Source organism: Equus przewalskii, chromosome 8 (assembly GCF_037783145.1).
Source record: "Equus przewalskii isolate Varuska chromosome 8, EquPr2, whole genome shotgun sequence".
Taxonomy (NCBI): domain Eukaryota; kingdom Metazoa; phylum Chordata; class Mammalia; order Perissodactyla; family Equidae; genus Equus; species Equus przewalskii.
In genome coordinates, this window is record NC_091838.1 from 17833022 (window position 1) to 17847480 (window position 14459).

Sequence of the window (14459 nt, forward strand, 5' to 3'; positions counted from 1 at the left end):
TGGAGGAGTGGGTCTGAACAGTAGGAAGGATAGCTTATCCCACAAGACGGAAGAGGTGAATATGGGCCTATTTAAAATTATAGAGAGGAGAAACAACAAGTTGAAAGAGATCATAACTGACAGCTAAATTTTCTGGATGAAGTAAGAAGCAAAATTATCTACTGAAAGTGAAGAAACGGGGGTTGAAGAGAGTTGCAGAGAAGAGAGAGTGTAACCCTGATACAGAGTTAAGGTTTTGTTGGATAGGACCACAGAAAGGTTAGGGTGGCAAGGAAGTTGAAGTTCCTAGTGAGATACTAGCTCATCCATGGGGTCTAATCTGGGTAGGAGAGAGGAGCATCTATGAAGAACGGTAGGACAAAATGGAAGAATCAAGGAAGGTATGAAGACTTTATATCGAAAACAGATATAGTATGACTGAGGGCAACAAATTGGAAAGGAGGGAGTTTTGGCAAAGCACAGGCTATTAGATATTAAGAGTTACGGTGTAGAACATTTAAGGCTGGTGACAAGATTCAACGAATAGCTGTGGAGGAGAAGGCTGAAGTCAAGTGGAGATCATTGAGGCTGATGTGGTCAAGAATGAGTGGGCTTAACCACCAAAGAATCATCACAGTAGTCTTGACTCTCCTTGGCTGATGGCAAGATTAGAGGTGGAGGGAAGGAATATGCTCCTGGGACCGGAATATCAGGAAGTAGCCAGGAGTTAAAGGTAAGCAACTAGGAATGGCGTGATGCTGAAAGGAGGATGCGCTTTTCCTGGAAGTTGCAAGAGTGATCTGAAAGCACAAAAGGGAGTTCAGGAGAATGCTGACCCCCCTCCCTTCTGACTCCATGGTAGCTGGAGTGGAAGAATAGGAAGCCGCAAAAGAATCTGTGTCCTTGAGTCCAATTTCTGTTTGGGCAAGAATATGAGACGAGAGAGTTCTCTGAAGAGACTGGAGAATTTAGGAAGTTTATTTACAGTGGAAGAGGGATTCCAACAGGCACAAGAGAAAAGAAAGTGGTGGAGAGATGGAGAGTCAATGCAGGATTTGGGGGGAGAAGGGCAGTATAGTGAATTAATGAGAAGCATGATTGTAAATGACTAGCCTCAACTATTCCAACTTTTTAGCAAGTGGTTGTGCTGCCAAAACTGACACAAAGATCCCTGATGATGTTAGGCAAGGCCTGGGGTGGGTTCATGGCTCTGTGAGCCAATGATGTGAGAGCTCTAGTCTCTGTGGAAGCTTGGGCCAAGTGGCACAAAGTGGCGGTGGACCACACAAATACTTCCCTGCCAGAAAGATAACTACAGCCTTATTAAAGTACTGATATGCTCTTTGCAGAAAGGTATTTTATCTGTGCTTCTAGAACAGGGTAGATTCACAGCTGTGCATAAAACTATTGTTCACATTGAACACATTTTAGTCATTCTATAGCTTTGAAGGTGTGCTTTGATTCTTTGAATGCCTGGCAGGAGAGAGCTTGGTAATTACATCTATAGGTGCTCAGTAACAGTTCACATGGTTTATTAATTATTATTCCATAGAAAAGAGTATACCAGTTATTTTAACAAGTCTCTATTTCCTGCCATTAAATATGGGTCATGTGGAACTGATACAGAATAAAATATCACACTTTATGTCACAAAGAATAAAGTCTAAAAAATGAGTGTTTTAAATCAGTTGTCTCCTCATGGAGAATAATCATTTAGAATTATTCATTTTGTTGGTCCCAAGATAATAGCACATAAGAGTCAATTAAATTCCACAGGACCAGTAGGTACAGATCATTTTAATTGACTTTTATTATTGTATCCTGGGGTATTTTCAAAAGATTATCATTTACTCTGTACAGCTATACATAATGTATAGCTATAGTCATTTTTAAAGCAGAGCTAATGTGACCCCAGGTGTCTGGCCCCCAGATAATCAACCTGCTCTCAATGACATGACAGATGAGATGACTCATTCTGCCATAAAAATTTTTAATCATTTTGTAAATTAAAAACCTGTAAAAATTGGTAATGGAATTTTAAGTATTTTGAGCCTCCCCCACCCCACCCTGGAAGCTTTGAGGAGGTGGCTTTGCACTGAGTGATGACGTCACTTGGAAAGTTCTTAATAGTGTTAGTCGCTATTGCAGGAGCACCTATAGTTGGGGTAGGAATAATAATCAGCTGTAAGGAACTAAGAAAATACAACACAGAAATCTTTTTTGAGCTCAATTTCATGGACCTCTCATCAATCTGCTGGTTTTCACTCAACTACATGACAAGGAAAGTGGGGCTAACCTGGCCACATCACAATTATTTATTTTAATTTTCAGGTTGGTCTCCTTGGGCCTGTATTTAGACACAGTCTAAGTTATTGAATGGAGACCCTGTATCAGTCTGCTGGGGCTTCTGTAACAAAGGACCACAGACTGGCTGTTTTAAAAAACAAAAATGTATTGTCTCGTGATTCTGGAGGCTAGAAGGCTGAAATGGAGATGTTGGCAGGGTTGGTTCCTTCTGAGGGCTGTGAAGGAAGGATCTGTTCCAGGCCTCCCTCCTTGCTTTGCACATGGCTGTCTTCTCCTTTTGTCTCCTCATATTGTCTTCCCTTTCTGTGTGTCTATCTTTGTGTCCTAATTTTCTCCTTCTTTTTTTTTTTCAATTGTGGTAAAATATACATAACACAAAGTTTACCATTTTAACCATTTAAACATACGATTCAGTGGCATTGAGTACATTCACATTGTTGTGCAACCACCAGCATCATCCATTTCCAGAACTTTTTCATCTTCCCAGAGTGAACTGATTTCCCCCTTTTTGTAAGGACACCAGTCATATTGGATTAGGGCCCATCCTAGTGACCTCATCTTCACTAATTACACCTGCAATAACCCTATTTCCAAATAAGGTCACATTCTGAGGTACTAGGGGTTAGGACTTCAATGTACGAATTTTGAGGGGGACACAATTCAACCCATGACAGAGCCTAAAACACGATGGCTTAACTGAAATAGTTTACTTCTCCATCATGTGACAGTCCAGAGGTCAGCAAGCTGTTGCTGTGCTACTACTGCCACCACTGTCATTACCATCACCATCTCTCATGCCATGAAGCTGGTGACAGGACACTGGAGTGCTGAGTTCAGCCACCCAACCACCTCTGAAAAGTCACATCTCTGTGATCTCAACATGGTCATAGCAACAGCAGCAGGAGATGGCTTCTGCCTTGCCCTTAACTTCCTATCTTGTCAGAGTTCACAAATTTGTACCTAGAACCCTAGCTGCAAGGGAGTCAAGGCAAAGTAGCTTTCAGCTTCCCAGCCCTTGCAGTACAGGAAATTCCATAAAGTGAGTAGGGATAAATGCTGAGAGGCAGTCGACCATATCCAGCACAGACACTCAAGAGAGGAAAGAGGAAGCAAGGATCAGCCATATTCTAATACTCTCTTCCTTTTTTATTTAACGTGGGATCTGAGACGACTGATAGCCATGAGTTTCCTGATTTAATTAGCCTAAAGTACTGGTTTCTGGATTGTTAGCCTAAATTTGATCCTGACGATATACTAAAATCATCCGTTGAGCTTTTAAAATGGACTGATATCTATCCACAGAGATTCTTTTTAAAGCTCATAGGTGAATTTACAGCAACCCAGCTTGAGAATCACTGGCCTAAATGACTGGATAAATACCAGGGATCCAAAGGCTAGCTCTATTTAGACTTTAAAATATGGAGACTTTAAAATAAGACTGAGAAGCTTAAGAGTTTATTCATCAAAGGAGCTAAGACCCAACCAGAGTGATTCCATACAACCTCAAACCAAAATCTTTATAATTTTCTTACTTTGGTGAAAATACTAGCAAACTTGACTAGAAAATGTAAAATCTTTTGTAAGAGCAATTATCCTTTAGAATTATTTTGACAATTCTCTGGGTATTTCATTATGTGATTAGTAATATGTTATGTCACTTATCAATTGATAGTGATAAATGATAAAGAATCTAATCAATTAAGAAGCATAGTTTTTTGCACTGAACCTCCTGGGAAAGTATTACTTTTCTAAAGGGAACAATGGTTGTTCTATCAAGAGCTGCCAAACAAACAGATGGATCAGCATCAGAACTTCAGAACTTTCCAATGATGAATGCGAGGAATTGCTCTTACCTTGAGTAGAAATGAGTTATCTGCACTTGTTTCTATTTGGAAGGACTGTCCCCTCTGGAAATACTGCAAAAGCAATACACTACAGCACAATTTTGTAAACGTTGTAAAAATTTTTTTAAGCCCTTGAAAACTTTCTATCTTCGTGTTTATGTTTTTTTTATCTTTTTAAACTGAGAATTCGGAAAGAGATTCTTATGTAGATTGCTGGCTTTGGCGATCTATTTACATTTGTTTCCCTTAGTTTCCTGGGATAGAGAAAAGTAGCTAGGAGAAATGGATAGATGGTACCAGTGAGGGAAACATATCTGAAGATCTCCTGCGGTAACTGGAAAACATTGACAGCTTGTAACCACCTCCACCATAATCGCACTTCCATCTTTCTTAACCATCCTAGATCTCTCACAACACAGGAAGTTTGGACATTAATATACGGCTTTATTTGGTTCTTAAGACCCATGTTGACAATATTGTAAACTCCTTTAGTCCGTAAAAACCTACTTTCATCTGTAACTTCTTTCCTTGAGGGGAGAAAGAAAGCACTAATACAGATCGTGTTCAGACTGACGATATTTAACACTCCCTGTACATTTTGAGCCACTGCAAGCAACTATCAAGCAAGTTTACCAAGTTTCTGCCATTCCACCTTGTCTTGATATTTAAAGTCAAAAATTGAAACAAAAAGAACAGTAAGCCAATGACCAATTCCTGATTAAGTATTTTGTCCATGATGGATACTCAGTAATAATGAATGAGTAAATCAAAAGGAATGTCCTATGCCCAGCATGACCCTAAGCAAATCTACTTCCTTCATGAACCAAAAAGTGTTTGTTCAGGTAATTCAAGAGAAGTTTTTTAATTAAATGGCTTACAAGGATCAGCCTTGAAAGCATTTAAAGATGCCATTACATGTTCTTTTAATAGCACTTAAACCACTAAGCAACAGGTTCTTTTGGAAGGTAAAATATGAAAGCAAAGCTTTTTGGCTAACTTCCAGCCCAGAAAAATCACTGAGCTGCTCTTGTGCGCTTTAAGTATTCCAAATGAGTGAGCGAGCGCCTGTTACTCTAGTCTACTTAGAAGGGACGGGGGAGTATTGGGGAGACAAGCCTGTATCTAGCTCAGACGTCTCATCCAGAACATGAACGGCTCCAGCAGGAGCTGGTTCTACACATTGCAGTGGCCCTGGAGTCCCGCACCCTGGCCTCAGCCCGCACTTTCCAAATGCATTCACTTTTATTAGCTTGTCTTCTCTTTGGCATTCTTGACACCAGCAGGCAGTGAAATAGCTTTTTCTGACTCTGGGTATTTCTTCAGTTTCCTCTTGAGGACTGTAGCTCTTTCCTCCTTTCCGTTTTCTGAGTTTTGGGTCAGGTGTGCTGGGTGAAGACAGAGAAGTCTCTCAGTGATGAAATGGATGGGAACAGATAGAAGCAGCAGGAAGGGAGGATGTGGCAAGGGAACAGAGGAGCTTGTCTGGTTTCAGTTTTCATAACGTCACATTGGACTTGGAGTCTAGTTATTAACTAGTCTTAGTTATTAACTAAGATTGTGTATGTAAAATACCTAGCAGAGTGCCTAGCAGCTGGTAGGTCCTTAATAAATATAAATGCTCGTACCCATTATTGGTTCTTGTAGCTGCTCAATCAATGGTAGTCGTTATAACTATTATTATTATTATTTGTGAACATCTGCCTATAATTTTACATTTTGTATTCATTACACCATCTATTTAACAGTTTTTCTTTCCTGAAAAAGAATATTTTCCCAACATTCAGTAATTTAGAAATGTCAATCTTTGCTGTCCTTATTTTCATAGATGCATAATTTTCTTTTGATATTGCCTGATTTTTATATTATCACCATTTAATTTTCATTGTGTCTATCATTTCAAATCCAGGATCCTCATAGAAGATCTTCAGAAAGCACTGGAAAAGGGGAGCAGTTGGCGAACCCAGAGAAATCGAAGATCCCTCTCTGAATATAATTATGAAGTTTATCACTCCTTAGAAGAAGTATGTAATCACAAGAGCTTTCAGTGCTTTTTTACAAATGCATCTTTATCATTTAGGTCTAAGGATCGGGAGAGAAGCATAAAGACAGAGGCAGAGGCTACACGAAGAAAAGGTCTAGCTCTTATATTGTGTAGTCACCTCAGTTCAGTTATCTCTTCCATTAAGCTTTTTACTGCTGTAATAAGAAGTAGCAAAATAATTTGAATTTCATATGCTTTACCCAACCCACCTCTACAAAGGACATGGGAAGTACTGGGGAAGAGCGAGGTAATGTTGCTGTAATTGTAGTTGTAAAGACACTAACTAAGAAGCCACGGAAGGTAGAGTTAGCCAGAGTCTGAGGACAACGATTTTGTGAGGGGTAGTGAACTTTCCTGCTTGCCCCACACCCTCTGCAGCTGAGACCTCCAGAGGTCAAGCCTCATTTGTACAACCTGAGGGCCTTTTAACATGCAGTTGTTTATTCTACCTAGAAAATACAGCAACCCCATCCTCACCGCCACATCCTTTACTATTCACCTGGACAACAACTACCTATTCTTCAAATCTCAGCTTAAGCAAGAAGAGAACTGTTTCTACTCTCCCAGACTGGCTCAGAACTCCCCAACCCCAACCACAGCATCTTACATCCATCAATAGCACATGCATGTGACACCTATCATAGTTTTTAATTATGTAATTATATGACTATTTGATTAAGGCCTTTCTCTCCTAATAAGCTGCAAGTTCCATGAGGGCAGGCCATTTCTTTCTTGGTCACCACTATAACCCCAGTGGCAAGCAAATAGATAGCTGTTGACAGACTGAATAAATGAATGAGTACATACATTTTCCATGCTTCCCCTGAACTGAGCAAAGAAATGTCAGACATAGGATTAATGAGATCCTGTTATATTCTTAAGAGAATATATGGTTCTCTTAGTAATAACTTTCTTTTCAAAATTATTTCCACATATTTCATGTTTCAACATACTTTTTAGGAGCTTGAAATTAGAAGCAATGAAAGGTTTTAGATAACTTGGCACATGGGAGTGCTATTAACATGCACTAGAAAACCAATTTTTAAAAATATATCTATATAGATATGTACATACATATATATACACATAGACACACATATCTATATATAGATAGATAGATATCTTGCTCATTAGACTAAAAAAGAGTAGGAAAAAAAGAAAATATGGATGCTATCCAGAATTTATTTTTTTATCACAGACTCTTTCTTGCACATCATGGAACAGTGGGACACTTTTGTGTGACTCCCTTACTCCTTGCAAGCCTTTTTTAAGTCAGAAATGTCATCCATCTTTCTAAGTGCCTTATTCATCCATCTCAAATATACCTTCTCCTGATGACAGATAAGTGTGTATGACTAGATCAATGCAAATGTATTGCTGTTACTGGGGAAATTATTCAGTGTGCCCTCCGATGTGTGGCTCGATAGACTAACCTTTAAATGCAAAAGATAAAGCCTTTTTCTTAGCATCTTCTGTTGAGCGGCAAATTGCAGTATGCGGAACTTGGATAAATACTTTCAAGTAGTTTAGATGGTTTTTCTGAAGCTGATTCATTTCTTTCCTGTTAAAGACTTGGGGGAAAATGGAAATAAATTTTGATTTTCAGAAAGAACTCAGAACACATTGATTAATTTTCTATAAAACTCTGCCATCAAGATATTAATGATAAGTTGTAGTGGAAGGTGTGCTTTGAAAAGGGAACAATATAAAGACATGAAGCTAGTATTTGAAAAGGCAGAAAATGTAATTTTAAGTATCCCGAAGAGAATTAAAAATATTAAATTGATTTTTGTTCAATTTTATACTCTATGTATGCTCTTTGAATTCTGAGATTTATTCTTGTCTTTGTGTTCTCTAAAAGCTCTGTAATTGTGAGAGTCTGACATGCTTTCCATTTATTTACTTTTAGATTCAAAATTGGATGCATCATCTGAATATAACTCATTCAGGCCTCATTCACATGTTCTCTATCGGAAAATCGTATGAGGGAAGACCTCTTTTTGTTTTAAAGGTAAAAATAAGAAATTATTAAATTAATAAGTATTTACTAAACATTCATCCTTTTCAACTTTGACTGATGGGGAAAAGAAATGAAATGGCCTTTCATAGTGTCGCATATTTAACATCTTCTGATAATTTAAGAAAAAATTTTCCCTTAGCTTTTTGAACCATATTTAATTTTTGCCGTTGAGTATTCCAGAGAATACTATTTTAACATATTTAGAGTTATTGGTGCACTTAAAAAATTAACGGCCTTCAAAATTACTTGTGAGTTGGTGCTACTTAAGATGAACCAACGCAAAACTGCACAAATGTTTCAGAAGGTATGTGTCATTCCCAGCCCTTGACCCTGCATTCTCTTCTAGCTGCTCACCTACGGGCCCTCCATTCCTTCTCAGTCAAACATCTAAAAAGATTTACCTATGACTTCCTCCCCTGCCATTCAGACTCACTGAACTTTGCCCCCACGATTCCTCTAAAGCTTCTCTTGCCAAGATCAACAGCGACTCCTAGTCTGTTCTCTCTAGTCTCTAGTCTCTCTGACCATTCCCTCCAGTCTCACTCACTGGCTCCTCTCCCTGTGTCCTTTCCCTAGGTTCTGGTAATCCTAGGATTCTATTGTCAGATGTGGTCTCACTCTACCAACTCTCTACATGGGCACACCCACCCCACACTTTCAACAGTCATTCCAGACTTTTCTATTCAGTGGAGTTCACTCTCTCGAGCTGTAAATTTATTTCATGCCTTCTTGACATTCTCATCTTAATATTCACGAGAACATCTTAAGACTCAGAATGGCACCAGTAGGCTCCCAGTCAAGAAACATGAGCATCACCCTAAATTCCTCTCCTTTATTTTAACCACTTATTTTAAATCTATCACCAAGAACTGACGATTCTTTCTTCTAAACATCTTTTGCATCTGCTCCAACCTCTTCTCTGGTCCTTACCGCTGTTTCCCTAACTTACCTCTGGATCCATTCTCTCTGGACCATTGCAGTAACGGGCTCAGTACTGAACTTCCTGTCCAGTCCTCATCCTCTACCCTTTCATCCTCTAATCTATCTCTACACTGATGTCAACGTGAGCACAGGCTCTCACTCACACATGCGTACATACACACGTCCCATGAAATACAGGATGAAGCCTTATCTCTATTCGATGGTATCCAGGAATTTCACGTGTCCTTTGCCTCTGTGCCTCCGCCATTTTTCTTCAAATCCCGGAAGCAGTTCCTCAAATATGGTGGGATCAGATTCTCTTCCAAGCTTGAGATGCTTTCTTCCAACTTGTCTGCCAGGCGAGCTTCAAGTCTTGCTCAGCTATCCAAGTGCTCCTCTTCTGAGAAACATTCTTTTCTTCCCCAGGAAAATTAGACATAGCATTCCCATGTTCCCAAAGTAACTTACGCATATTAACATCATAACGATTGATTGCTCATGTCTGCCCTCCCCACGAGCATATAAATTCCTTATCTTTTCATCTTTGAATCTCCAGTGCTGAGCACAATGTCTGACATTGAAAAGGATTTTCCTGAAGTATTAGTTGAGTGAATTAATGAATGAATGAAAAGTAGACACACTATAAATATAATGTCAAGAGCTACCTATTGATTACTGGGTTAGAAACCACATTTAAGTAATATTGATATAATATGATTGTAAAGAAAAAATCTGTCACTTGATTCTGCAAATCAAGTGGTTTTGTTTTTCCATTTTGTGTTATAATGAAATTTGACTTTGTCATCTATAGAACAAAGCTATTTGTTTAGGAAATATTCCTTGGGAATATTTATGATTCCTTGGGATTCTGATTCTGATTCTCTTGGTGGCAGGGAGCGGCAAGGGAGGGAAGAGGAGAGGAAAAAGGAGGGATGGAGGGGAACTTAGCATTTTACTTAACAGTCACATATTATATTAAAACAGAGAAGCAAACCTATTTAAGGGATTGCCCTTTTCCTTGTGTATTTTCTAGTTCTTTGTTTTGTAATTAGGGTAATAAATTTATTGTTTCTGCATAAACAAGCCTGGACTTCTGAAATAGATAGGAACACTCTTTGTCTTTTTTATGGGTTACCTGATGAACCAAATTATAGTGAAGAATGATGCTGAAATTTGTATTAAATTATGCTGGTCAGTGAAATCTAAAAATAAAAGCCTGAGTTGGTTACTATGAATCGTCTTGTTTTTAGCTGGGCAGAAGATCACGAGCGTACAAAAGAGCCGTCTGGATGGACTGTGGTATTCATGCAAGAGAATGGATCGGTCCTGCCTTTTGTCAGTGGTTTGTAAAAGAAGTAAGTGAAACCCTTTACACAATGCCCATTTCGGCTAATCAGTGCTTCCCATGTGTTTTTATTCTGCTCAAGGAACAAAATTGGGAATTTGAAGCCAGCAATACCTGACTGAATGATAATAACACTTTGATTTTGTGGGTTGCTTTCATGTTTATGAAGACCTCTTCTAAGCCTGGCTCAGTTTATCCTCGCCTCTGCCCTTGGAGGTAGGCGTTACAAAACCTCATTGAAAAGAAAGAACCCGACAAATTAGGAATGAAACATAGTAGCTGATATATGGGGGAAAGCTAAAAATCTAATTTATGGTGTTCCAGAGCAGTTTCTCATAGGATATTCAGCTGGAAAATTCTACATCACTTGTCTTTTCCATTAAAGTGACCTCACATATGCTGTAACAATAAAGAGATGAGCAAGTGCTCGCATTTTGCCCTCCTGCTATGGATCTATAATTTAGATACCAAAGACCTTTAGCATCTGTGGATTTAACATTCTCAGTTTCCATATTTTTCAGTGATTCTAATGGCCAATGACTCATAATGGTTTCCATTTTCTGAAGGCTTCATTTAAATCATAAATCCGAGGCTTAGTGTATCGAGTGGGTTCTATACCAAGAGTGGGCCAACCTCATGGACCAACATCATATCATGTTCTGATATTTTTCTATTCATTGTCAAGAGTGCAATGACTTTCATAGGTTTTTTTTAACCTTGACTTCTTAGTTTTTTATTTTTAAATAAGACTCTTAAAAGAAAACTAACCCTAGTACTGGTAATGAAAGTAAAGAAGTCTGAGGAAATGAAGGTTCTAAGCCAGAAAATAACCCTAAAAATTTCTTATAGAGAACCATTAGGGATACAAAAGATATTTCAGTTGAATTTCACTGTGTTTTATGGAGAAATTATGTGCCCTCCTGAGGTTTGTGATTTTGAGGACTCTCCTAGTATTGGAAAATGTCTCTCACAAATGTCAAGAAAGTACTAAATTTGCAAAATCTGCCTCACTGTCACTCCCAAACCCACAAAAGGATCCTTAATTTTCCAAATATTATGTAATAAAATTTTCAAACTGTTCCCACTCAGTGTGTTGAGCAATTTATAGTCTCTTAAAATACCATTTATTCTGGTAGGACAAATACAAAAGATAATAAGAAATTAATTCTCTTACCTCGTATTAAATATCCATTATATAAATACAAAATATCTGCTGTCTCAACTTCCAAAAAGAAAAGGGAAAGAAATGGTTAAGTACGGAAGATCTATTGTTTATAGACTACGGTCCTGTGTATTATTGAAGGACATAAGCATATATCTCCCAAACACTTTACCTCATCCCTACACGTGCAACTTCTTCTTTATAACACCTAAACTTACTTTATTTGTTCATGTGGTTATTGTCTGTCTTTTCCTGTACCCATGCCAAGGGCAGAGACGCTAATTATCTTGTTCACTGCCAAATCTCCAGCATCTAATTTTCAAATATTTGTAAATGAATGAGAATGAGAATCCAGTGGTAATGATATGGAAAGATTTCTGGGAGATGACTTGTCAAACCATGTCATAGGCTATGAATGGTACCAGCTGGATTTTTGCAGTGCACAATCTGTACAGCCATATTGGGCAGTCCCTATAACCCAAGCTAAATTTCCAAGAAAGAGGAGACAAAGTGTAACTACAAAAAAAAGAAGAGGCGAGCATAGTGACTGTCAATTGAGGGAAGTTGATTTAGGAGCAAGATTATGTTCCATCTCACCAAAGAGATAAAAGGAAGGGCTTCTCCCTCCTCCCTCCCACAGCAGGCTGTCTTCAAGCAGACAGATGAGTCCAGACATTCTGTGCCTCTGCTGCCCTTTCCACACCTCTCTCACTCTTGCTCTTATGGCTGTCACTTGCCCCTCTACGTTATCACTTACATTTCCCATCTGAGTCAGGGAAGCAACCAGAAATTGAAAAAAGGAGGCCTATGGGTCACTTGTCCCAGTGTCCTTGTGGAAGCAATGGTGCTGCCAAATGTGACAGCCACATGGTAGCAGTGACTGGAGTGAGTCAACATTTACACATTACAGGCTTGTAAGAAATGTTCTCATCTTGCTTGAAAGCCCTGACTATTTGGTGGGGCAGGGGAGGCTGGTGGCAGGGGCGGGGCACAGAAGGAGTAAGGACTTCAAAGATTTAAATAACCTTAAACCCGCCAAGCATTGGAACATAAGCTTTTACACACTCAGTCCCTCGTTAAATCTTCAGTCTCCGAAAAAAGGCAGGGGTGGCCGCTCCAAGAGGGGCTCTAGGCAGCGTCCCTTCCACAGGTCATCTCCCCTCTGCCACAGATGTCCCATGACCAGCTCCCGAGCTGTTACCTTATCTAATTTCCATGCCACCTCTGGGAGCCTCTGGGCTCTTTCTCTGCCGCTCAGGAGACTGTAGGATGCTGTGTCTGGCCCTCTCTTAGCTGATGCATGCCACACTGCCGATTGTCCCTCTGCATTTGCCCCTTTTTGGCATGTGACGATCATGTGAGGCAATGTCATCTCAGACATGCTGGACAGGACAGAGGTCCTCTTTTCTTACATTTTCTATCCCAATCTGTCAGTGGTTTCTGCCATCTCTTGTTTTCCTGGAGTTTTGACCCCAAGAGAAGGGGTGGTGTCAGAAGCCAAAAGTTTGACTTCCTACCTTTGCTTTCTCTCTTTCTTTGGTACTTTTCCCCAAACTCAACCCCTTAAAACAACAAACATTTATTACCAGATAGTTTCTGTGGGTCAGCAATTCAGGCACACCTTAGCCAGGGGCCTCTGCTCAGGCTACAGTGAAGGTCTCGGCTGGAGCTTCGGTCGTCTTGAAGATTGTGTGGGAGGATTTGCTTCTGAGCTCACTTACGTGACTGTTGGCAGCCTCGGGTCCTCCCTGCCTGTGAGCCAGAGACATCAGTTCCTTGCCATGTGGGTCCATCTCCATCGGGCAGCTCACAACACAGCATCTGGCTTCCGTCAGAGCAGAAGAGGGAGAGAATGAGAGAGAGAGCAGACCCAAGATGGGAACCACAGTCTCTTTGTAATCTAATCTCAGAAGTGACCTCCCATCACTTTTACCATGTTCTGTCCATTAGAAGTGATCGCTAGGTCCAGACCGTATTAAAGGAGAGGACATCACACAAGAGCATGGGTACCACCTTAGAGGCTGTCCCCACAGCTACCACTATAATGTTTGCATCATTACTCAAATGTGAACTAAAAGAAAATACATCAAGCCCTTCTGGGATCCTGATAGAATAGCAGATTGCATAGAGATTATGTGCACACATTTAGTAGTCAGACGACAACCCTGGGTTGGAATGCCAGCTGTGTGATCTTGGTAGGCATGTTGTTTAACCTCTCTGAACCTCAGTAATAATAATATGTGACACATTGGGTTATAGGGAGGATTAAACGATATAATGTGCGTAAAAGACTTAATAGAGTGCTTGGCATATAATAAGCACTTAATAAAATCAACTCTTAGTAGTAGTATCAGCAATTTGATAATTTTAAATAACCCATGTACAGAGAATAGTTAAAAAGAAAATCAGCAAGGATATGAAAGAACACAACACCATCAACCAATAGGATCCAACAATGTTTATAGATCCTTCCACCAACAACAGTAGAATACACATTTTTTTTCGAGTGCCCATGTAACATATACCAAGATATACCATATTCAGGGCCAAAAAAGAGACCTCACAAATTTAACAGAACTGAAATCATACAGATTGTGTTCTCTGACCACAATAAAATCAAACTAGATATCAATAGCAGAAAGATAAAGGAAAACCTCCAAATGCTTGGAAATTAACATGCTTCTTTGTTTTTGTTTGTTTGTTTGTTTGTTGCTGCAGTAACTTTGGTTTATAACATTATATAAATTTCAGGTGTACATCATTATATTTCGATTCCTGTGTAGATAACATCGTGTTCACCACCCAAAGACTAATTACAATTCATCACCACACACATGTGT

The 14459-nt window shown here is 39.4% G+C and overlaps 1 protein-coding gene across 1 annotated transcript in view; it reads left to right on the forward strand.

Moving 5' to 3' along the window:
- The window catches only part of CPA6 (carboxypeptidase A6), a 269776-nt gene that overhangs the window by 185728 nt on the left and 69589 nt on the right, over positions 1-14459 (forward strand). Inside the window, exons 4-6 of the mRNA XM_070631515.1 lie at positions 6037-6151; positions 8081-8182; positions 10363-10467. Coding sequence (XP_070487616.1) covers positions 6037-6151; positions 8081-8182; positions 10363-10467 — 322 coding nt within the window. The remainder of the gene's footprint in view (positions 1-6036; positions 6152-8080; positions 8183-10362; positions 10468-14459) is intronic.